We start from the raw sequence: 22335 nt of genomic DNA on the forward strand, positions 1-22335 counted from the left end.
CCCCGAACGGGCGTGGCGGAGCGAGAGGGAACGGGGCCGCGATGGGTGCTGAGGGTCGGGGTGCGGGTTAGATCCAGGGCTGGGGTTTGAAAACACAAAACCCAGAGCTCCAGGCACTCTGCAGCTGCAAAAGGCATCCCAAGGGCAACACTAAACTGCCACAATATCGCTGCTTCCACGGCTTTTTCCTTGGAACCAGCCCTAGATCAGAGCTGCCTTTCCTGCCTAGGGTTAGGGTTAGGTTTAGGGTTAGACCTTGGGTTAGGGTTTTGAAACCACAGAACTCAGAGCTCCAGGCACACCCCAGCTGCCAAAGGCATCCCAAGGGGGACGCGGGTGGCGCCTGAGGGGAACCGGCAGGGAGAGAGCCCCATGTTTGCATCTTCCTGTATTTTCCCATAATTTTCTTTATTTTTCTTAATTATTTTTCTTTGTTCTTCCTTACCTGCGAGATTTCAGGAGCAGGGATGGGTTTCTGGCCTCTACGGACAGCTGTCTTCAGTTGCTGCAGCCAGCTTTAAATGAAATATTTAACCCTGCTATAGGTAGTGGCACAGCAAGGTTTGAGTCCTCTATTAGAAGATCAATGTGGTTGAAAGCTACTAAATCAGTTTGTGAAACTGAATAATTGCTTGAAACTGATTAGTTACTTCTCAAAGGGCACACTTGGCAGCAGACACCATAAAATCAACTTATCCCTGTTCTTTCCTCTTCAATACCCAGCCTGTTTCTCTTCCCATCCAACCCTAAAGCAATTCAAGGATGGGTTCAGAAATCAGCCTTTCCCTCCCTAAGGGCACTAATTTAAATTTCTCTCCTTTGACAGATGTAATTTTTCACAAAAAAAGCCCAAAGTAACTTAATAAAACTTCATGTATCTTACCCTCTCAAATTATGCTGAAATATAACAATATAAATATTAAAAAGTATACAATATATAGAATGTATAATATATATAATATAGAAATATTAGACATAGAAAAAAAATGTTATGTTTTTCACTGTTAGAGTGGTCAAAAGGTTGTAAATTCTGGATCCTTGGGAATTTTCAGGATTCAGCCCTGAGCTGCAGTTCAGGGGCTTGGATTGGACAGTGCCCAGAAATCCCTTCTGACCCTGCCTGGACTGTAAAAACCCGAGGGAACTGACATTAAAGGGAAATGAATCAGGGCAGGGATCAGGGTCAGGAGTCACTTCAACAAAAGTAAAATAAATCTTTATTCAGGAATGCAAGGACAATTGAGAGGCTTGGATTATTTGCCTTTAAAACCCCCTCAGGAATGCAGCAGGAAAGTGGAACATGGCTCACAACATTCCTTAAAAATGCATCAACCACAATCCCTTAAAGAAATCCCATAATAAAAAAAATCCCATAATAAATCCCTTAAACAGCCAAGGTTGAGTGCCAACCTCAGCGACCTTGAACTCTCCAATTTCAGGTATTACCAACAGAATATTTATACAGAAACATGAACAACTTCCCTACAGTGGAACTCTTCCTCCAGAGAAATTCTTGTTCCTCAATAACTCAGGAGCTGCACCAGGATGATTCTGTGGCAGATGAGTTTTCTCTCACACAGCTAATTTAACATTTCCTTGTTTGTCGAGTTCCACAATCCCCAGTTCTTCCAGGATTCGAATTCTTGAGTCAGTGGCTTTCATATTCATCTTCTTCATCTGTGAAAGACTCAGTGCTGCTCTGTAAGACAAAAACAATTTAGTAGAGCAGGGATCAAACATCAGGTCTGGCAGAAAAAGGCTAAAAAGCAAATGATGGTTAATCGATGATTTTTGTAAATCACAAATTTATTCAGATTACCATCAACTTTTCTATGCCACTTCAAATCCCAGCAGTCATTTGTAAATCTCAGGGTTAAAAAGACAGAATTCCTGAGTTTAAAACTTCCTTTTTTTTGTAACATCAGCCTGTCAGAAACCCCCATCACTCACCCAGAGAAGGGGATGGTGAGGGGAGGGCAGGGTTTGGGACATGGTTTGGTCTCAGGGCTTTTTGAATTTACAATAAGCTTAACTGGCTGCTTTTATTTCATTTAAAAAGGCTGCAATTCTTTGCAGTTTATAAAAATCTTTCCATTAATGGCTTTAAGCCTTACCTCTTGGTTAAATAACTCCTTGTAAAAATTATTCAAGTCTGCTAACTTGGCAATGCTTCTTCTGCTCCTGGGCACACTCAGAAATGCTTCCTTAGTCAATGGGGTGAACTGGGCTTCTAAAAATTGGAAACAGAAGATATTTGTTAAAAAGAAAAAAGAAATGGAAAATATTTGCTTCTTCAGAAATTGCATCAAAGATAGAAAGTGCTTCCATGAGTGTTTGATAATACCCCTAGGTGGGACTAAAGAAAGATTTTCCAGCAAGAGAAAGGAGAGAAAAAACAATCACTGGATCTGGACACTCAGTAAAAAAAATCATTTAATTTGAGATCTGATGAGGATTGACAGATTTGGTCTGGCAATGACCAGCTGGCTTTATTTTTTGTGTTTTTGTGTTTTGTTTTTTTTTTACAAACCAAAACCAAGTGTGAAAACTCCTTCCTATAAGCAGGGATAAATGAGTTTAAAAGAAGAATTTCTATGGTAAGATTAGTGCACCATTTCTTCCAGAGCTTAAACACAAGTTTTCCACTTCAATCCCAATGAAAGCAAGGAAAACATCCCAGAAACATGGCAACTATTCCTGGAATGTAACTCAGGGGTCAGGTCCTTCTAGAAAAGTCTAAATTCTTCACACAAAAGCAGCAGATACTGGTGCTTGAGTGAAAACACTGCAGTTCCTGCCTAACACAGCCTTTATGAAATTAAATCAGTGGGAAGTTGATTTTTTCAGCACTTACCTTCATCTGAGCCAGGGTCTGTAGATCCTGGGGAGGATGGCTAAAAATAAACAATAATGTCAGTATTTGTTAGTGCTTTGCCCAGAAATCTTTTTTTACACTTTCATTTCTGCATGAAATTTACATTAATTACATTTTACCATTGGATAAGCAAAGATCTTGCAGCCACTGAGGTCAACAGCAAAATCTTAGGGATTAAGCAGAGTTTAAAAATGAAGTTTAAAATGGACGCAGGAAGATTAATGTGCGAGTCAGATGAGCCTGTGCAGCTTTCCAGCCCAGATGTGAGAGGGCTGCACATGACCTGGAATTGGTGAGGGACATAAATGGAGAGCATTTCTCAAGGGAGGAGCAGATATTTGCAAACAAAGGGTGAGGGAAGCTGCAGGAGCTGGGCAGGCTCCATGCAAACCAAGTGTGGCAATAAAGGGACACAAAGTGTGACAGTGTCAAGTGAGAAGTAGGAAAAGTCAATCAGAAAAACACCCTCTGTTAACCTGCTTTAATATTTTTAATATGAGACCCAGAGCAGATATTTGCAGATAATTATATTGGATAATTACACGTCAAGCTATGGGAGAATATCTGACTTTTTAAATAAATATTAATTTAGATCTAAGTTCTACTGCATTACAGTTAGAACAGATTGTTACTCACATCCCAAAATTTGTTTAATATTTCACAGGAAATTAAATTTCTCCCCACATTGGTTTGAATCAATGACATCCCTCACTCCCACCCAAATGTTTCTTTATCAAGAAGATCAACCAAGTGCATTCCCAAGAAACACAAACATATCCCAATTAAAAAATAACAGGAACAAAATCTTCCATCAAAGTTAATTTCTCCTTTGTGGACCATCTAATTGGAACAATTAATAAAAGCTTAATCTGTATAGAATAAAAATGAAAAGGCTTGTTAAGGAACTTAATCCAATTTCTGAAAAATCCCATTCATTTGAGAGGTATGAAATCCCAAAATCAGCCCCTCCTGCACTTGGGGTGAAAAGTTTCTGGAATTCTGACATTCCATGCCCCAATTACCTCTTGCACTGAAAATTCCATTTCTTTCCCAGTTTTCAGGTTTAACAGCTGGGCTGCAGTCTGTTCTGCTGCTGACAGAGGTGAGTTCTGGGAAAACAAGAAAAAAGCAAACACAGAGAAGTGTGATCCTTCAGTTCCTGAGGTGCTGATATTTACAGAGGGACTCAATGTTTGTGCAGCCCTTGGCTCATGGAAACTCACAGTGAACTCCTGATTTCCTTCCTCTGAAGGCAAATGTACAAAAAAAAAAGTGGTGCTGAAAAATCAACCATGATCTCCCTCCAGCACCAATACTATAAATTAGTCAAGCAAGAGAAATTTTTCAATTAAAAAAAGGTATTTAATTTAAAGATTTTTATGTCTCCAGAAGTTTGATCCATCTTTGGTTTAGGAAATATAAAAAGTGCAAGAAAATCTTTATCTTAGGAAATATAAAAAGTGCAAGAAAATCTTTACCTAAAGCTCTACATATAACTTTAAAGAAGGGTCTTCCACTTTGAGAAAATCCAAGTATAAAGTTATTCTGGGCAGAATATCCTCAAAGCACAGTAAGATATGATCTATTTTCCCTTTTGTGACATATAACCACTGTCCTTTAAATCATGATACAGCCCATTTTGTCTATCAAAAGTTACCAGTAACTGTTGACAGATTAATAAATCTGTCTAAATCTCCATCACTGTCATTAGAATATTGATCTAAATCACCTCATTTGTAAAGGGTCAAAATTAATGTTTTCACCTCTTCAATAATGAAGCAGTGTCTGAAGACCACTTAAGAAAATGTTGTTTGTTGAGTATTTTAGCAATTTAAACATTATCTTAGGAAAAACAGCTTTGGAATAACAGCAATCCTAGGGTGTTTGTTACAATGGTTTAACTTCCTCCCTTTAGACACTGAAAATTTGTCATTTAAAAGCTTTTTAGCCTTTTAAACCTGGTTTCACTTTGTGTTTTCTTTAAGGTGTCAGTGTGGCCCTGAGGAGTGCACAGAGGTGTCAAGTGCTATGAAATGACCCAAATTGTGTCACTCTATGGACACTCCTCAGCTCCAAATCTGAACAGCACTGACTTTAACTGCTGGGATTTTCAAAAACAGCTCCAATCCTGCCAGCATTCCTTCTGGGAAATTGTCTCCTGATCTTCTGCAAGTCTGCACAGACAATAATTTCCAGTGGCACACAGAGGTTACAAAGTTGGTGTTCACTGCCAGCAGTGAAAAGGAAGTGATTCAAACGAAAATTTTTATTTTAATTAAATTTAAAAACCCACCTTCAGCTGGGTTTGCTGCTGCAGTGCCTGCTCAATCTCCATGGCTTTCCCCAGGGCAGCACGGATGCTCTCCATGGTTTCCCTGCGCTCCAGGGAAATCTTCTCCATCCGGGCACACAGGGATTTGTACCTGGATTTCAGCACTGGGATCTCCCTCAGGAGAGCAGCTGGGTCCTCCTGTGTGAGCAGAACACTTAAATTGCACTAAATGGTAAAATTCATGTGGCCACACATCAATTAAAAGTGTAGATGTGAGACATTGAACATGAAATAATCCTTTACAAGAGAAAAGGGATTGTTTACAAAATCCTTGATGTGATGTCATTTATTGTTTTCCTCTCATCTCTCCCCCAAATCTGAATTTATTCAATGCTTGTTGGCAAGTTTATCTTGGTTCTCACAGCAAGGGTTTTAGCTCAGACTGGAATCTGTAACCTGAATTTAGGTGCCAACACCACTGATTGCTCAGAGCAGAACATGGGAGGATTTCACTGTCCCAAGAAACCAAAGGAGTTAGTTTGGAATTCATATTAGGCCACTTATCTTGATATATGATGCAGGAAATAAATAAATAAAATAAAAATAATTAAAATAAAACAAATATAATAATAATAATAATTGTCTGATAATAATATTATTAATGATAATAAAAGTAGTCATAATTAATAATAAATAAAATAACAATAACAACAATACCAATAATGATACTAACAATACTCATACTACTACTACTACTGCTACTAGTCCTGACAAGTATATTAAAGAATAGCCAATTATATTTCAGGTTTAAAGAAAAAAAATACCCACTTATGACCAAGTTCATGCAATAAAATGGAATTTCATCTGGAAATACTACCTCTGGTGCTGTATCCTCAGGAAGACTTTTCATTATTTCAAACTCCACTCTGCGCTGAATATAATCCAGATCAGATTCTGCTTTCTGGAACTAAAATATTTAAGGTCAGGCACAGTTTATTAAAACCCAAAAACTGCAGACAAACCCCAGGCTGTGCTGACTTTGAAAAGCTCAGAGACCATAAAAGTTTTCCAATTGAATTTCATTCAAATATAAAGGGTTCTGTTAGCAAAACTACAACATTCAAGTTATTTACACAGAGTTAATTCAGGATCCAAGAGAATCATCAGAGCTTTTATTAATACTCATATTAGGGATGTATTCTTTCAGATGGCTTTAATGTCCACAATACACTTTATTATTCCCTAATAAAGCAGCCTGACTACCAGCTCAGAAAATGGATGACATCACTTTTCTTTCCTTGGGATAAAGAAGCCACCAGAGAATTGTCTAATTGCCTTGTAAAACACTCTGCTGATAGCATTACTACTTAATTAATTTTAGTCTGCAATTTTAATATCTGTTAAAGACTTCCACTTTCAGGAAAGGCAGTTTCCCCAGCTCCCAAGCAGCTCATTAACTCTCTGACACAATAATTCAGTGATTTTACACTCACAGAAGAGACAGTGATGAAAGCAAATCAAAAATGGTTGTGACTTCCTTAAGTTGCTTTTCACTGTTTATTTTGAGATTAACCCCAAAGCGACAATTCCAATTTTTTTTAAGGTTCAAAGCAAGGCTGTATTTGTTATAAAGGAATAAATATCCACAGTCTGTGGTCAGGCTGGGATTCCAATATTTATGTTTTGAACATCAGCCTGTGAAAAATGCAGGTATTTTATGATTGTAAGTATTAAAATGAATGTTATATGTGTTGTGTTAGAAAGCAATGCTGGATTAATTCTCTTAAGTACTGTGTTAAATATAGTTTTAGGTTATAAAAAATGTTAAAATAGAAACTGTGCCATGTAGGGTAGTTTATTTAAAGAAAGGACTGGCAGTGAGATAGCAGCCACAGCACACCTGAATCTTTCAGAGAAAGAGAATTTATTGCCCCATTATCAGGAGAAATGAACTTCTTCCTGCCTCAAAGGTGCTGTTGGGATCCAGAGGAAGAAGTTGATGATGACCAGACAGAATCTTGTGTTTGAATGGAATTTATGCATCACGTGTAAGGTGTTTGTTTTTAAGGGTTAACCCTCTGTTAACTGTGTCCTTTTTCAGGCTTGTGCTGCCCAGAAAAGGGACCCAGACATCCAAAACTCTTTGTATTTATTGTCTCATATTGTCCTCATTCAAGTTATCCAAATTATAATTAATTGTATTACCATTTTTATAACCATTTAATTACTATTAAACTTTTAAAATGTCAAAAACAAGCGATTGGAGTTTTTCACAAGCCTTAAGGAATGGCCATGGATGCCTTTGGGAGTTTGGAAACCCAGCCTGAAGGAGCAGGGTTTGATCTGCAATAAATTCCCCTTTCTGAGGGGTGATGGATGATGCTCCACACACCTCCAGCACATTTTCAATAACAGCTTATGAAAAGGAAAATAAATCCAGTGAAGAGCTGGAGCACCCATAAATCAAGGGGAAAGCTTTCACCATAATTCACCATCTGCCCAGCAAACTCCTTCCCACACCTGCCCCAGAAAGCAGCCAGGACAAAACCCAAGAATAAATAAAATACTTTTTCAGCACACTGTACATTTTTAAAGAGCTCTCAAGGGATTTCTTCCCTGACTGCTCAATGGTTTCTGTTCTCCTCCACTAAGAAATATTTCTAGGTTTTCCTTTCCATGGCAGGCACCTCAAAAAGAACATTTTTGGCTTTTCTCCTCTGCCTTTTTTTTCTCATTTTTTGCTGTTCTCTTCTGCTTTTTTTTTTTTTTTTTTCATTTTTTGCTTTTCTTCAGAAAAGCAAAAAACATCAATTTGATGAGTTTTTGGGAAAGCAGACAACAAAGCTGCTTTCCAAATGACCCATTAAATATTCAATACTGATAATTTGACATTTCCATAAGGAGCTAACTTACACACTGTGATTCAGGACACTAAAAACTGGATGTGAAGCTAAATGTGGCCAGACTTTTGTGAGGACAGTTTGTTATGACTGCTTTTATTGTTGTAAATATTTATTTCTTGCTGAATTTCGCCTGCAAAAATCCTCCCTTAATATTCTATATAAGAAGCATTTGTAGGATGATTATTTCACAATAAACCACACAGAAAATGCAGGGTTTGAGGTGTAAATTTGTAATTTGACATTTCCATAAGGAGCCAACTAACATACTGCGATTCAAGAAAATAAAAACTGGATGTGAAGCTAAATGTGGCCAGAATTTTGTGAGGACAGTTTGTTATGACTGCTTTTATTGTTGTAAATATTTATTTCTTGCTGCATTTCACCTGCAAAAATCCCCCCTTCGCATTCCAGCTCAGAAGCATTTGTAGGATGATTATTTCACAATAAACCACACAGAAAATGCAGGTTTTGAGGTGCAAATGTGTAATTTACTCACAGGTTTGGAAGGAAATGTTAGCAAGTGCAGAGGGCTCTGCTCTCAGATGCTTTGACAATACTATTGCACTGCTCTCTGTATAGCACAGTAGTGCAATAAAGTCAGAGCACTCGTTAGCAGCAACAATTCTGGGCACCAATCAACCACACACTCACCAAAAAAAGGGAATTAAAAACCACATCAACTCAGCCAGAGGATTCTGTGGATGGTGAAGAGCTGCATGAGGTTAAAGCTCACCAAATCCTAACACACAAAAACTCACATTATTATTATTATTTTTATTATTCAGAATTTGCCATTCCACTGATTGTGAGAGGGGGGGAAAAACCACCCAACAAGAGATGTGCCAGAAATTCAATTTCAAACTGTTTGGTGCTTTCTAAACTGGAAATTCCATTTCCAGGTGTATTTATGGCTTGGGTTTTCCTCCCAGCAAGCTGAGATTCCAACCTGCCATCAGCCAGATGTTGTTAAACTGCATTACAGGGAATATCTGCTAGACAGCAGAGTTTATTCTTTGTAATTTCCAGGGTGAATCACAGTAAAATGCACTTAAAAGCTCCATTAAATTCACTTAAAACTCCATTAAATGCACTTAAAAACTCCATTAAATGCACTTAAACACTCCTTGCCCAGCTCTGGGGATGGCCTTTACCATGGGGGGTGAGAACACCACCACAAGGAAGGGGTGCTCCAGAAATCTCAGGGATTATTGGGATTTTTAACACATATTGAGAGCTGGAGGACTCTCAGGCTTGGGAGCTGCTGAGATATTGTAAAAAACACCAAGAAACCTGGGAATGGAGTGGAGAAAGGGGATTTTTGGGGATGTACACAGAGCTGAGTGACCTGGGCCACGTCTAAGACAGGGATTATGGCATTTGTCATTAAACGGCCAATGTTCCTCCTTAAAAAATAATAAATAAAAATAAACCAGTGGCAATCTCATGTTGTGGTCTCGGACAGATTTTGGGCTTGTATATGATTAAAAAGAATAGAGAACAATGCAGATTGTATTGCTGGCCAATGCCCTTTTAACATTGCACTGCTTTTTGTGCATCATCACCAGTAGTACAACATAAAAAGGGCACTGGACAGACACCACTCAGGGCAGAGGAGGTGCAGGATCCCAAAAAACAGAAATAAAAATGAACGGAACTGCTCTGAATGAAGCACTGCCAGCTCTGTGATCTGTTCCATAATTAATCTAACACTGATGGTGCTCCTGTCACAAATAACCATTGATTACCTGGTTGGTTTTGTTATTTTCAGACCCATTTTTCTCTTCAAGCTCCCACTAATTACTTTATCCCTGCTTCCAAAAGGAAGCTTTCCATGAAATTCGTGTCAAAAGCTCGAGGGAAATAAGAAGTGTTATTTTATCACACTTGTGTGGAGAGAGCTGACTTCACAGGAAATCCAGGACGGGAAACAACAAAGCAGAAGGGAAAGGAGGAGACACAAAGCTGTGAGATGTGAGATTATTCTAAATTCCAGAATAAAAGCCCCTGTTAGCTTAAAGAGGGCAAAAACACCTCTCTGTTCACACGTCCTAAAATGAGAATTACTTGAAAGCATGACTTTCAATAAACATGACAATAAATAAATTCAGTAATTAAACATCTAACCCAAGTATCTTTAAACATATTTCGAAATTAAATTAGGCTTCAGAAAAAATACAGAGTACTACATATGTGGGCAAAAATAGAAAAAAGACACTGTAACAAGAAGATGAAGGTTTGAGGGACGGCACGAGGAACTCGGCTGGTTGGACACCGCTCCCCAGAGCCCTCACGCGTGAGGTAAAAAATGAAGCTCTCATTTGGAAAAGGAGAAAAAGGAGGAAAAAAACCTCATTTTTTCCACTTTTCCAGGAGTGGGGCTGGCAGAGAGGCCGTCATTCCCTGAGGGGCAGCTCCGTGGAACGGAGAGAAAAGCGGGAAAAACTCCACGATTTTGGGACTCGGCCCCTGAGGGCTGAGGGGCCATCGCCCCGCTCCCCCCGCGCGCGGCGCCAATGGACCAGCCCAGCCCGCCTCTCCCCTCTCCGTAACCACAATGGTGCAGCCCAGGTGAGCGCTTCACCCTCACCCCCCTCTGGGAAAAAATGGACTAGTCCGGGAGCTCCGCTATGCCCCGCGCCCCCCCTCCCGCCGCGGGCACATGGAGCGGCCCGGCCCGGCCGCGTCCCCCCGCGAGGCGGGCAATGAGCGCGCCCACCCCCCCCGCCCTCCCCCAGGTGCGCGGGAAATGGCCGCGCCCTGCCCCGCGCTGAGGGGTGAATGGAGCGGCGCAAGCCCCGCCCCTCGAGGAGCGGAGGGGGGGGCGGAATGGACCGGCCCGGCCGAACCCGCCTGACCCGGACGCGGCCGGCGGGCGCCCCGTCGAGGGCGGCGCGGGCCGCGCTCAGGGCCCGGATGGGGAACGCGGGCGCGGCTGAGGGGCCGCTCTTCCGTCGCGCCGCGCCCGCGCGCCCGCTTCTCCCTCCCTTCCTCCCTCCCTTCCGCGGCGGCCCCGCGCCCTCCGAGGCGTCGCCGCCGCCGGCCCGCGGCGCGGCCGCCTCTCAGCGCGGCCGCCGCCCGCCCTCACCAGGGTCTCGAGCCTGGTAACCGCCGTCTCCATGTTGAATAGTTGACATTCCTCAGGCGGCGGCGGGGAGATCCCCACCCCCCGCGCCGCGGCACGGGAGAGTCGGCGGCGCCCATTGGCCAGCTGTCACTCGCCGCGCGCCTCCCATTGGCTGGCGGCTCGCGGGGCGCGCTCGCCATTGGCCCGCGGAGAATGTAAACCCGCTCCGAGGTACGGCCGAGCCCATTGGCCCGGAGTGGGCTCCGGCCGTGATTGGCCGGGGCGGGGCGCGCGGTGCTGGCGGGAAGCGGCGCGGGCCGGTCCGCTGCGGCCCTGAGGGGGCGGCGCCGCCGCTCCGCCTCCCCGGTTCTCTCCCGGTCGCGCCGGTAGCCCCGGCGGGGCCGCTCCTCGCCCGGTTCACCCCGCCGGCCTTCCCCAGCCGAGCGCTGCCCGCAGCCGATTGGCGGCACCGAGCGCGCTCGTCCAATGGCGGCGCCGCTCGCCTCAGCGCGGCCGGGCCGGGGCGGGGCAGCGCCGGCCCCTCTCCCGTGGAGCGCGGGCGCGCCTCGGAGCGACAGCCAATCAGCGCGCGGCTTACACGCGGCGCGTGGGGGGGCCGGCAGAGAGCGGCGCTGCCATTGGCTGGGCCCGGCGCGGGGAGCGGTTTGAATCGGCGGCGGCGGGCGCGGAGCGCGGCCCGGGGGACGGGGCGGCCCCGGGACACCCCCGGGACACCCCCGGGACACCCCCACAGGTGTGTGCAGGTGTGTGCAGGTGTGTGCAGGTGTGCGTGTGTAGGTGTGAGTGACAGAGAAATCCCCGCTCTCCGTGCGGGGTCCCGGTGAGCGGGGCTGGGATGTCACCGATCACCGGTCAGGGACCGGCCCCTGCCGCCCCCGGCATCCTTCCGTGGCTTGTCCGTGGCTTTTGTCACCGTTCTCCCCAAGCGTCGTTTTCCCCAAATTCAGTGCTTGGCACGCCAGCCTAACGAAAAACTGAACATCCGTTTATTTTTATTGTGCTTTCATATTAATAGTTGCAGCATTTCTATTCAATTGATAACATTTCTAATCACTTTCTTGTATATTTACACTTATTTATGGTATTATAAATAATGTTCTTCATGTGTACTTATTTAACTAATTCATATTTTTATTATATTTATAATAACTATTTTTTAATGCTATCTATGATACAAACAGAAAAGGGGAGGAATAAGCCCATATAAAACGGTGCTTTCTGTGTGCAAACACATCCCCATGGATCATATGAAATTAAGGATGTGTTTTCTATCACTGATCCATGATAATTCCACCAAGGCAGCTGTGAGTAACCTCTGGCTGCATTTCTGAGGTGCTGCCTGTGCTGTTCTCTTTGGTGGCAGCTCTGTCCCAATGTATAATTTGATTTATCTCTTTACATCCATTTGCAATGTGTCTTTTTCCCCAGTAATGGCAAGGTACAAGAAATGCAAACGAAAACGAAGATCCCGAGCAAAATTTCAAGTGGAAAAGAAGAGAAATGCTGCAACCCCCCAGGGCTCAGTTTGTCCCTCTCCACGGTAAGAGGCTCTGCTTGAATTTTGCCTTCTCACCCCATCCCTGGGTTTGTTTTAGCTCCCAATGGCTCATGGAAAAGAGGAAAATATTTGTGCCAAGTCCATGGCACTCCATGGTGTCTTTTGGTGTGACCTTGGGGATCTTTTCCAACCCTAATGTTTCTATGGTTAATAACCAGGAAAAGCAATTTGAATAAAAAAACTATTTCTAATAGGATTTTCCCCCATTCTGTACTGAAATGTATCTTGGCTTTCTGTGATCCCATTTGCTCTGTTGTTACCTGCTTGTCATTTCCACAGGATTGGTCACAGTTACTTTATTAAAAGCTGAGATGATAAATGAAGTTCTGGCCTTGTTCTGTTGCAGGTCACCAGCTCCTCTCCCTCTGAACTCATCACCAGCCCCAAAGTGTTCCCACTGGCCTTTAGCCTTGCCCAGTGTAAAAAGTGTGGTCAGGCCCTTGACAACAGCAGCATCATTTCTTTACTGGTGGTGCCAAGGCAGAGTTACACAGGTAGATCCTTTCTTTGATATTGGATTTTTCTGTTTTAAACAGGGGTTAATGCTGTTTACTTAGAGGGAAATATTTCACTGTACCAATTTCTTTTGTTCTGTTAGTACCCCTCCTAAAAATCATGTTGATCTGAAGAAGATTAACACACAAACATACATAATCTGTTTCTTTTTATGCTTAGAGCTTTCAGGTGGTTAAAGACACCATATTTCCATCACAAGTCTACTTAAGGGAACTAAATACCTTCAGGGAGAAGCTGGAGAAGTTGGAAAGTGAATTTGCCAAGCTACAAGGAGCCCTGCAGGTCAGTCTCAGTCCAGCTGGGGCAGGGCAATATTTGTTTGTGTGAGGATCAGGAATTGTGTTCAGTGCAGACTCACTGAGGTCTGAGCAGCTCCTCAGGGGCATTCTGTGCACCCAGAGCTGCTGCTCCCTCACAGCAGGAGGGTTTATGTCTTTATGCCTCAGCCTTAGCCAGCACCTTTGTTCTCTAAAATCCCACCTACTTTTTCTGCTGGGTTTAATGTTCTCTTTATTTAATTCTGTCGCTTCCAGATGAACAGCGTGGCAGCTTCGCCTTCAGAAAGTTCCCTTTGCCTGAGGTGTCACAAGCCAGTCCTGGGTGCTGCTGTGGGGACACAGATGGATCCTCCACCCTCAGCATCCATGCCTGTGTCCATCCCTCCTCCTCCTCCTCCTCTTCCTCCTCCTCCTCCTCCTCCTCCTCCTCCTCCTCCACCGCCGCTGCCTCCACCCAAACTGCCTCCAGCTCCTCTCCTCCTCCAACGGGGCACAGCCTCTAAACTGGTAGGGAATCAGAGGGTTCCTCTGCTTTTTGTTTCATGCCTGAGTTCCCTTTGGACCTGGATTCCTCAGCACATCACTCTGTGAGTGCTCAGTCACTTTCCCTTCCTGATTTCCCCTTTGCCTTCAGGCAGCACCAGTGAAAAAGGATGGGCCCATGCACATCACCCTCAGAGACCTCCTGAATGTTAAACTGAAGAAGACAAACAGCAACCTGAGAATGGACGAGGTAAACTGGAGGGTGAGTCAAGGGAAAATCCCCCCTGGAAGTGCTGTATTTCCTGCTTTTTTCTTTTTATAAATTGATTCTCATCCAAACACCCAGGGATAGTTTTAAATGACCATTCTAATTCTGCGCCTGGGCTTTGGAAGGGAAGAAATAAAATGACAAACTCAAATCTCACCTGGCACTCAGGACAGCTCTGATTTTACATTAAGGCCATGCAGCTTTCTGTTTTATCAGTAGATTTTTGGACTCCTTTTGCCCAGCTGGAACTTTGTTTGCAGAAAAAACACCCCTTGTTGAGGGTTTTGCTTTGTTTTGTTTTTTCCTAAAACTATTTTTATCCAAGGCACATTCAAATCTTAATAATTAAAAAAAAAAAAAGCATAAAAGCCATAAAAATCTTTCAGGTTTATTAAATATTAAATGGATTTCAGGGTAGTGAGACCTTCTGAAGTTTTATTTGGGGTAACATTTCTCTCCTTGCTGTAGGAACAATCACCAGTGAAGCCACGCAGGGCATTAATTACAGTCACAGATCTACAGAGTGTTAATCTGAGACCTAAATCCAAGCCATCACCTCATGCTGCAAAATCTTTAATGTAAGACACTTTCTTCCTTGATTAGATATTAGATTCTTCTGTTTTAAACAGTGATTAACACTTTTTACTGAGTGGGAAACATTTCATTGTACCAACTTTTTTTATTTCTCTTAGTACCTCCCCTAAAAATCAGATTGATCTTCGGAAGCATCTGAAGAAAGTCGATATAGAAAGGTCTGTTCCTTTCTGTTCTCTTTAATTGTTTTTTTTTTAATCTAGAAAAACTAGGGAACTAATCAAACTAATCATAATTGCCTTTTCAGAAGTCCTGGTGGCACTCCTCTGAATAGCAAAGAAAACACTGAATGTGGCTCTGGGCTGACCCCAATCATGACACGGGCACTGCGGCGCAAGTTTCAGGCAAGTCACTCTGTCCCTCTTCTTGGAATCATAAAAATCACAGAATTCCTACTGATTTAAAGGCTCTGCAGAATGGACATGCCATTCTGGCAGGTTATTTGACAATCCCAAGAGGAAAAATTGCTTTTTTTTGGTGGCCAATGGGGTGCCTCAATGCAACTTTCACTGTCATAGTTCCACTTTGCAGAAGAACAAAACGTGAGGGTGAATTGCATCTTTTATTTTACTGATTTGTTGTGTCTGTTTTAAGGTGCCAGCTAAGAATTGCACTGTTTTATCTCAGTGATAATGAGCTCAGATATCCAAGTTCTGACCCTTCCCTTCTTTTGACAGATGGCTCACCCAAAGAGTCCCTCTCCTGCACGGCTGAGTGCTGCAAACAGCTTTGATGAAAAGTAAAAAGGAAAGTAGGTTTATGGAGCAATTTTCCATTTGTGGTCAAGAAGACACTTGAATCCCATTTTTATCCCACTCAGGCACATGTATTTGTAAGTAAATGTAGTGCACAGGAAAACAGGGCATTGTGAAACCCTGTAAAGCAGATTGTGCTTTTTATCTCTCCCTAATGTCTCTCAATTTGGTTGCATCTTTATTCATAATGGAAAAAAAATAGGAAGTTGCCCAAGTCTTTTGACACCTGGGTGCTGCTGAAGCAGGGACTGTTATATTCCTAGCACTGGTGCTGCTTGTCATACAAATATGTATTTGCTGAAATTCAGTATTATTATATCTTTTTTTAACAAAAAATAACTTGACGGTATTTGTACACTTTCAAAGAAAAAAACAACAGTTTAATGCACTAATGTCATTAAAGTGGAAAGCTGCAAGCTTCAACAAAACAGTTTTGTTTGGAGAGCCTGTGGCTGCAAATGTCAGAGGACCTTGTACTGTGTATCGCTGCTGGCTGATCGCGATTAAAAGGCTGCACTGCTTAAAGGCGAGGAACTCAAAACTTCCTTCCAAGTCCAAGTCATGGGGTGGGCAGAGGTTGTGCCTGTAGCGCGGTTTAGCTCACGATACAACCCAGGACCAGGGCAGAGTGGTGGCACAGCCCTGCCCGGCATCTGGGCACGGTGCCCGCGGTGTTCCCGGCTGTTCCTCGGCAGCGATGGGGACCAGCAGTGATCGCTGTGCTGTCACTGCCGGCCGTGCGGATCCCATCCTCGGGGACCATGGGGACCCGCGGTGCCCGCGGTGCTGTCACTCCGGGAGCGATGCTCGCCGTGCTGTCCCCGCCGTGCTGTGCCCACCGCGCCGTCACCTCCGCTCGGTCCCGCCCCGCAGCGCCCGCCCCCCGTGCCCGTGTCCGCGCCCTCCGGGGCGGGGCCGCTCATGCGCGGGGCCGGGGCCGGGGCTCCGCCGCTTCCGGAGCCGGGAGCGGGGCCGGGAGCGATGCCGCTGCCCGGGGCCGGGCCGCCCGGGGCCATGGGCACGGCCGTGGGGCCCATGAGCCTGCGGGAGCTGCTGCTGGCGGCCGAGGCGGGCGGCGCGGCGGGCGGCGAGGAGGAGGTGTGCGTGGTGGGCATCTTCGGCAAAACCGCGCTGCAGCTCTGCTCCGAGAAGGAGGCCCTGGTGAGCACCGTGTGCGACCGGCAGGTGTTCCCGCTCTTCCCCGAGGAGGATCCCGAGCTGGCGGACGGCGCCGCGGGGCAGGACGGGGACCCGGCCACCAAGGACTACAACCAGCTGCAGGCGTACTACAGCCAGGAGAGCCGCGTGCTGTACCTGGTGCTCACCTCCATCTGCGACACGCCGCAGCTGCTGCGCGCCTGCGGGGACCTGGCGGCCGCCGAGAACAGAGAGGCCGGGCCCGGGCACCCCTCCGGAGGCCCGGCCCCGCTGCCCCACGCCGAGGCGCACGAGTTCTGGAAGCACCAGGAGAAGCTGCACTGCCTGAGCCTCCTGTACCTGTTCTCCGTGTGCCACATCTTGCTGCTGGTGCATCCCACCTGCTCCTTCGACATCACCTACGACCGCGTGTTCAGGGCGCTGGATGGGCTGCGGCAGAAGGTGCTGCCCTCGCTGAAAGCTGCTATCAAGGACTGTCCTGTCGGCAAGGAGTGGAAGCTCAACTGCAGGCCATGCCCTCCACGCCTCCTCTTCCTCTTCCAGCTCAACGGGGCTCTGAAGGTGGATCCGCTGCCGAGCAGGGGTCAGGACCCCTGTGGTCACCTGGAAAAGCCACCCCCCAAGAAGCATTCCCCCAAGAGGAGGCTGCAGCACGCTCTGGAGGATCAGATCTACCGCATCTTCCGCAAGAGCCGCGTGCTGACCAACCAGAGCATCAACTGCCTGTTCACCGTGCCCGCCAACCAGGCGTTCGTGTACATCGTGGCTGGAGGGCCCCAGGATGGAGATGATCCCGTGGCCATGCTTCTCGACCAGCTCCGGAGCAACTGCACCATGAGAGAGACTGACTCGCTGCTGGCTCCCACCCTGTCGGGACCCAGGAGGTATCAGATGATGAGGCACGGCCGGCAGCAGCTCTCCTTCCATGCAGAGAGCAGCAGCTCCAGCTCCAGCTCCTCTGGGCAGCTCGTGGACTGCACCCTCAAGGAGTTCTTGTGGCAGCACGTGGAGCTGGTGCTCAGCAAGAAGGGCTTTGAAGACAGCGTGGGGAGGAACCCGCAGCCCTCTCACTTTGAGCTCCCAACCTACCAGAAGTGGGTGGCAGCTGCTCTAAAACTCTATGAAGTGACCATTGAAGGCAAGGACAATGACCCCACCTGCGGCGAGCTGAGCTCAAAAATCATGAGCAGCATCAAAGTTTTGGAGGGCTACTTAGACATAGACACCAAGTTCTCCGAAAACCGTTGCCAGAAGGCTCTGCCCATGGCCCACAGCGCCTACCAGTCCAACCTGCCCCACAATTACACCATGACAGTGCACAAGAACCAGCTGGCCCAGGCCCTGCGCGTGTACAGCCAGCACGCCCGGGGCCCGGCCTTCCACAAATACGCCATGCAGCTCAACGAGGACTGCTACAAGTTCTGGAGCAACGGGCACCAGCTCTGCGAGGAGCGGAGCTTGACGGACCAGCACTGCGTGCACAAGTTCCATCTGCTCCCCAAAGCAGGTAAAGGTGCTCACTCGTGCTTTGGTTTCATGGTTCAGTTTTTGTATCTGTGTTAAAATGTCTTAGGCTGAAAGTACTGGCTCTGAAGTGTTGTGGGAGGTGAAAGTTTGCAGCTTTAAAGCGAGGTGTTCGAGGACTGGGTGTGGCACTCGGTGCTGTGCTCCGATTGACAAGGTGGTGACCAGGCAAAGGTTGGACTCGATCATCTCAGAGGTCTTTTCCACTCCAGATGATTCTGTGATCATCTCTACAGCGGGATCATAGCAGAGCTGATGTGCAGGTTTCCTTTATGCTGAGTTTAGGAGCCAGTCCGCTGTTAGTAGCAACTCTTACTCTGATTTTCTGATTTTAGTAGTAACTCTGATTCTGTCTTACCAGCTAAAAGCAATTACACTGGAGTCCTCCTAATGAGAGGAGTGTAAGAACAAAATTCTCTAAAAAGCATAAGCATCCCCCTTTGCTTTAAATGACCTGGTTGATCAGGGAGTCAAAACTGACTTCTGCAAGTTTATTGCAGGCAGAAGAACTTTGAGCCTTCAGGAAGAGGTTGTAAAAACAAATAAGATTTGGTTTAGTGGTAAAACCTCCACTGGAACTTTGCAATATTAAAAGTGGGAAAGGGAGGAGTTGCTTGACAAACATTTTGTATTTGTGTATAGCAGGGAGGGAGCAATGGATGAAGGGAATAAAGAAAGTTGTGAATGGTGAGCAATTTGCCCAAGGTCTGATTGACTTTGCTTTTAGGGGAAAAGCCAGAAGCAGACAGAAATCCCCCAATTCTGTACCACAACAGCCGGGCTCGTTCCACTGGTGCCTGCAACTGTGGAAGGAAACAAGCTCCTCGGGAGGACCCCTTTGATATCAAAGCAGCCAATTATGACTTTTACCAGGTAATTCAGGTCTCTTGGTGCTTCCAGCAGTGCTTTTGTTCCAGCTGCACAGTCTGTATTCTGAAGTGACCACAAGTTTCCTCTTAACCTTACCAACTTTTTGCTTGGGGGAGACATTTCTGGGAGCAGAAATGGGCTGACCAGGATGGGCAGTTCCAGTCTTTACCACACACACAGGAGCACCAGTTTATGCAGCTGTTTACACTTTGAATATGTTGGTCCATGTGAATTCTAAATAATCAGGTCTGTGGGCCGTGTTCCCATCGCTGCTTTGGTTCTCACGTGGTGCAAACCTCTTGTATCTTAATTATAGCTGCTGGATGTTGTGACTCTGAGCTCCCTCATCTCAGGGTGGATACTAAACCACCTTTTCTTTCTCGCAGCTGCTGGAAGAGAAGTGCTGTGGGAAACTGGAGCACATCAACTTCCCCATATTCCAGCCAAGCACACCTGACCCAGCGCCTGCTCGGGACGAGGCATCGCCCGCCCCTCCGGAGGGCGAGATGGAGAAACTCAAAGAGAAGGAGCCTCAGACTCAGGGAGAGAGCACAGGCCTGAGCTTAGCCCTGAGCCTGGGCCAGTCCACGGGCAGCCTGGGCACCTACCCACCCGATGCCCAGGGTGCAGGGGACAACGCAGAGAGCCACGGGCAGAGCGGGGACTCCAAGGGCGAGAAGAGGCCGAGCCTGGTGGATCGCCAGGCGTCCACTGTCGAGTACCTGCCCGGGATGCTCCATTCCAACTGCCCCAAAGGCCTTCTGCCCAAATTCTCCAGCTGGTCACTGGTCAAGCTGGGGCCTGCTAAGGCTTACAACTTCCACACAGGCTTAGATCAACAGGGTTTTATCCCGGGGACAAACTATTTAATGCCTTGGGACATTGTCATCAGGACCAGAACTGAAGATGAAGGAGACTTAGACACCAATTCCTGGCCTGCTCCCAACAAGGCTGTTCCTGGGAAAAGGAGCGCCGTGGTGATGGGGAGAGGCCGGCGCAGGGACGACATCGCTCGGGCTTTTGTGGGCTTTGAGTATGAAGATGCACGAGGGAGGAGGTTCATGTGCTCGGGGCCTGACAAGGTGATGAAGGTGATGGGAGGGGGGCCGAAGGAGTCGGCCCTGAAAGCCCTCAACTCCGACATGCCCCTGTACATCCTGTCCTCGACGCAGGGACGCGGCCTCAAGCCCCACTACGCCCAGTTCATGAGGCTCTTCGTGGTGGTTCCTGATGCTCCTCTGCAGATCACCCTGACCCCTCAGGTAGGGAGTGCAGAGGGAATCTGGGAGCAGAGAGGCACGGCTGGTTGGGGAAACATTAATTAAAACGGTGTCAAGAAACTCCAACTCACGCCAACTTCAGCCCAGACACTTGTTTCCAAAGTATCTGTTACATAAGCACTTGTGATTTCTTACACTTTAAAATTTATACTTTGTATAAAGTAAATACACAAAAATATTTTACCAAGGATGAGTTATTGGCATTCCCTGCTATTAAAAAAAAAAAAAAAAAGCTAACAGTGACTCTTTAAGAATGACTTTGTCATTTTAAATGTCATGGAGAAAACCAGTGACTCATTGCTTAATTATTATTAGTAGTTACAATTTGAATTTAAGACGTGAAAAAATGTTGGTTTTCCTAGTTGGAGAATTCTTCACCGTTTCTTCTATTTTTCTTTCAATACACATTTGAAAAAAAAAAAACTCCATTTGCATTCTATTACTTTTTAAGGTAGTAATGATGTTTGATTACCTATTCACGTTTCCTTTTGCCTTTAGGTTCAGCCAGGACCACCACCCTGCCCTATATTTTACCCCGAGAAGCAGGAAATCACCCTTCCCTCTGATGGACTCTGGGTGCTGAGGTTTCCCTACGCCTACGTGACAGAGAGGGGGCCCTGCTTCCCTCCCAAAGAAAGCCAACAGTTAATGAGCTACAAGGTTCTCCGAGGAATCCTGAAAGCAATCACACAATGAGAATGGTTTTGGGTAGCTCTGTTTGAGTTTAAGAAGGCTGTCTTCAATCCAGCTCGTGGGTTTTGGTTACCCAACTGTTGTCACTGCAATTGTGTGAAGCCCCCACTGTATTTCACTGGAATGCGGTGAGATTGGAAATAAAGTTGATATCAAAGCAGGAAAAGGGATCTGAGACATGTAAATTTTCCATTTATTAAGTTTTCATTTGTAAAAAATAAAAGCTGGTTTTCGTAAAGTGCTGATCTTGTATTACTAAATGTTTTGATGACAGTGCTTTTTCCCATCCTGTATTTTATATACCTGTTTAGGAATATTAAAAAATTAGCACTGCCTGAAATCAAGAGTTTACTTTGTCATATTGAGGCAAAGATGAGCAAAATATTTTTCTGAACAAGCTGTTTGTATGTAAGTTATGCTTTTAATGTGATGATAGGAGAAATAATTTTGTCTTAAAAAAAAAATATACTGCAGTTCTGATGTATATTAACAGCAAAGCCAGAAACTGTGCTCACCTGTATCAAGTGACTCTCAGTGCCAAAAAATCAGCCACAGTAAATCGACTTTTAACTGAGGTAAGATGTAAGGCTGTATGCCGAGACCTAATTTAATTTCTAGAATATTTGTTTCTAATTAGCATGCACACAAAATTTAATTTGCCAGTTTGCTATAGTATGGTAATTACACTACATGACCGGAGCTGAGACCTGGTTTCTGCTCAGAATACGACATCTGTGAGGGGCTGGCTGAGGAAGAGAGGAAAAGACATCTCTTCATATGGAATACAACATTAGGGTTGGGGTTAGATGGTCTTAAAAGATCTTTTCCAAGCATTTCATGATTCTGTGATCTCTCAGGGGCTGGATGTGGGAAATGTCATATTCCTTCCATTTGGACATCGCTGAGGGGATGGATGAAGAAAACACATCCCTGCATCCGGAATGTGATATCTCTGAGGGGTTGGGCGTGGAAAATGCATCCCTCCTGTTTGGAATACGATATAAGGGGTTGGACTATGATTTTATGACCTCTGAGGGGGTATGTGGGGAAAGAGCATCCCTGCCATTTGGAATTTGACGGGTCTGAGGGGCTGGATGGGGGAAAACACGTCCCTTCCTTGGAATACGACTTCTCTGGGGAACTGGGTGTGGGAAACGCATCCTTCCACCTGTGAGGAGGGAGCCGGCACAGCCAGGTGGAAAATAAAAGCATATAATTGAGAA

The 22335-nt window shown here is 45.6% G+C and overlaps 3 protein-coding genes across 3 annotated transcripts; 2 read left to right on the plus strand and 1 right to left on the minus strand.

Moving 5' to 3' along the window:
- Positions 1–1177: 1177 nt before the first annotated feature.
- Positions 1178–11218, minus strand: SKA2 (spindle and kinetochore associated complex subunit 2). The gene is made up of 7 exons (XM_058037528.1): positions 11136–11218; positions 6025–6114; positions 5169–5345; positions 3898–3984; positions 2855–2894; positions 2115–2230; positions 1178–1699 (listed from the first exon to the last, which is right to left on the minus strand). The coding sequence occupies exons 1-7, from the start codon at positions 11166–11168 to the stop codon at positions 1649–1651; spliced, it is 594 nt and encodes a 197-aa protein (XP_057893511.1). The 5' UTR covers positions 11169–11218; the 3' UTR covers positions 1178–1648.
- PRR11 (proline rich 11) lies at positions 11167–15575 on the plus strand. The gene is made up of 11 exons (XM_058037878.1): positions 11167–11176; positions 11669–11872; positions 12564–12675; positions 13040–13187; positions 13369–13491; positions 13743–13994; positions 14122–14220; positions 14707–14816; positions 14931–14990; positions 15080–15176; positions 15510–15575. The coding sequence occupies exons 1-11, from the start codon at positions 11167–11169 to the stop codon at positions 15573–15575; spliced, it is 1281 nt and encodes a 426-aa protein (XP_057893861.1).
- Positions 15576–16568: 993 nt separating this feature from the next.
- On the plus strand, positions 16569–22156 carry SMG8 (SMG8 nonsense mediated mRNA decay factor). The gene is made up of 4 exons (XM_058037879.1): positions 16569–18252; positions 18997–19142; positions 19526–20401; positions 20918–22156. Exons 1-4 carry the CDS (start codon positions 16569–16571, stop codon positions 21113–21115), a joined length of 2904 nt encoding a protein of 967 aa, XP_057893862.1. The 3' UTR covers positions 21116–22156.
- The last annotated feature ends 179 nt before the right edge of the window (positions 22157–22335 follow it).

The sequence above is a fragment of the Melospiza georgiana genome, chromosome 19, assembly GCF_028018845.1.
Source record: "Melospiza georgiana isolate bMelGeo1 chromosome 19, bMelGeo1.pri, whole genome shotgun sequence".
NCBI lineage: Eukaryota > Metazoa > Chordata > Aves > Passeriformes > Passerellidae > Melospiza > Melospiza georgiana.

Bases quoted from the DNA above. Each gene is read 5' to 3' on its own strand.
- PRR11 (XM_058037878.1), top strand. The intron at 11,873-12,563 runs GTGCAGGTGTGT...CTTTTTCCCCAG, and splicing joins CGGGACACCCCCACAGGTGT to TAATGGCAAGGTACAAGAAA. The intron at 14,221-14,706 runs GTAAACTGGAGG...TCCTTGCTGTAG, and splicing joins GCAACCTGAGAATGGACGAG to GAACAATCACCAGTGAAGCC.
- SKA2 (XM_058037528.1), bottom strand. From the start codon at position 11,168: ATGGAGACGGCGGTTACCAGGCTCGAGACCCTG. The intron at 3,985-5,168 runs GTGGGTTTTTAA...TTGTTTTCCCAG, and splicing joins AGCAGCAAACCCAGCTGAAG to AACTCACCTCTGTCAGCAGC. The intron at 1,700-2,114 runs GTAAGGCTTAAA...TTTGTCTTACAG, and splicing joins AGGAGTTATTTAACCAAGAG to AGCAGCACTGAGTCTTTCAC.
- SMG8 (XM_058037879.1), top strand. From the start codon at position 16,569: ATGCCGCTGCCCGGGGCCGGGCCGCCCGGGGCCATGGGCACGGCCGTG. The intron at 18,253-18,996 runs GTAAAGGTGCTC...CTTTGCTTTTAG, and splicing joins CCATCTGCTCCCCAAAGCAG to GGGAAAAGCCAGAAGCAGAC. The intron at 19,143-19,525 runs GTAATTCAGGTC...TCTTTCTCGCAG, and splicing joins CCAATTATGACTTTTACCAG to CTGCTGGAAGAGAAGTGCTG.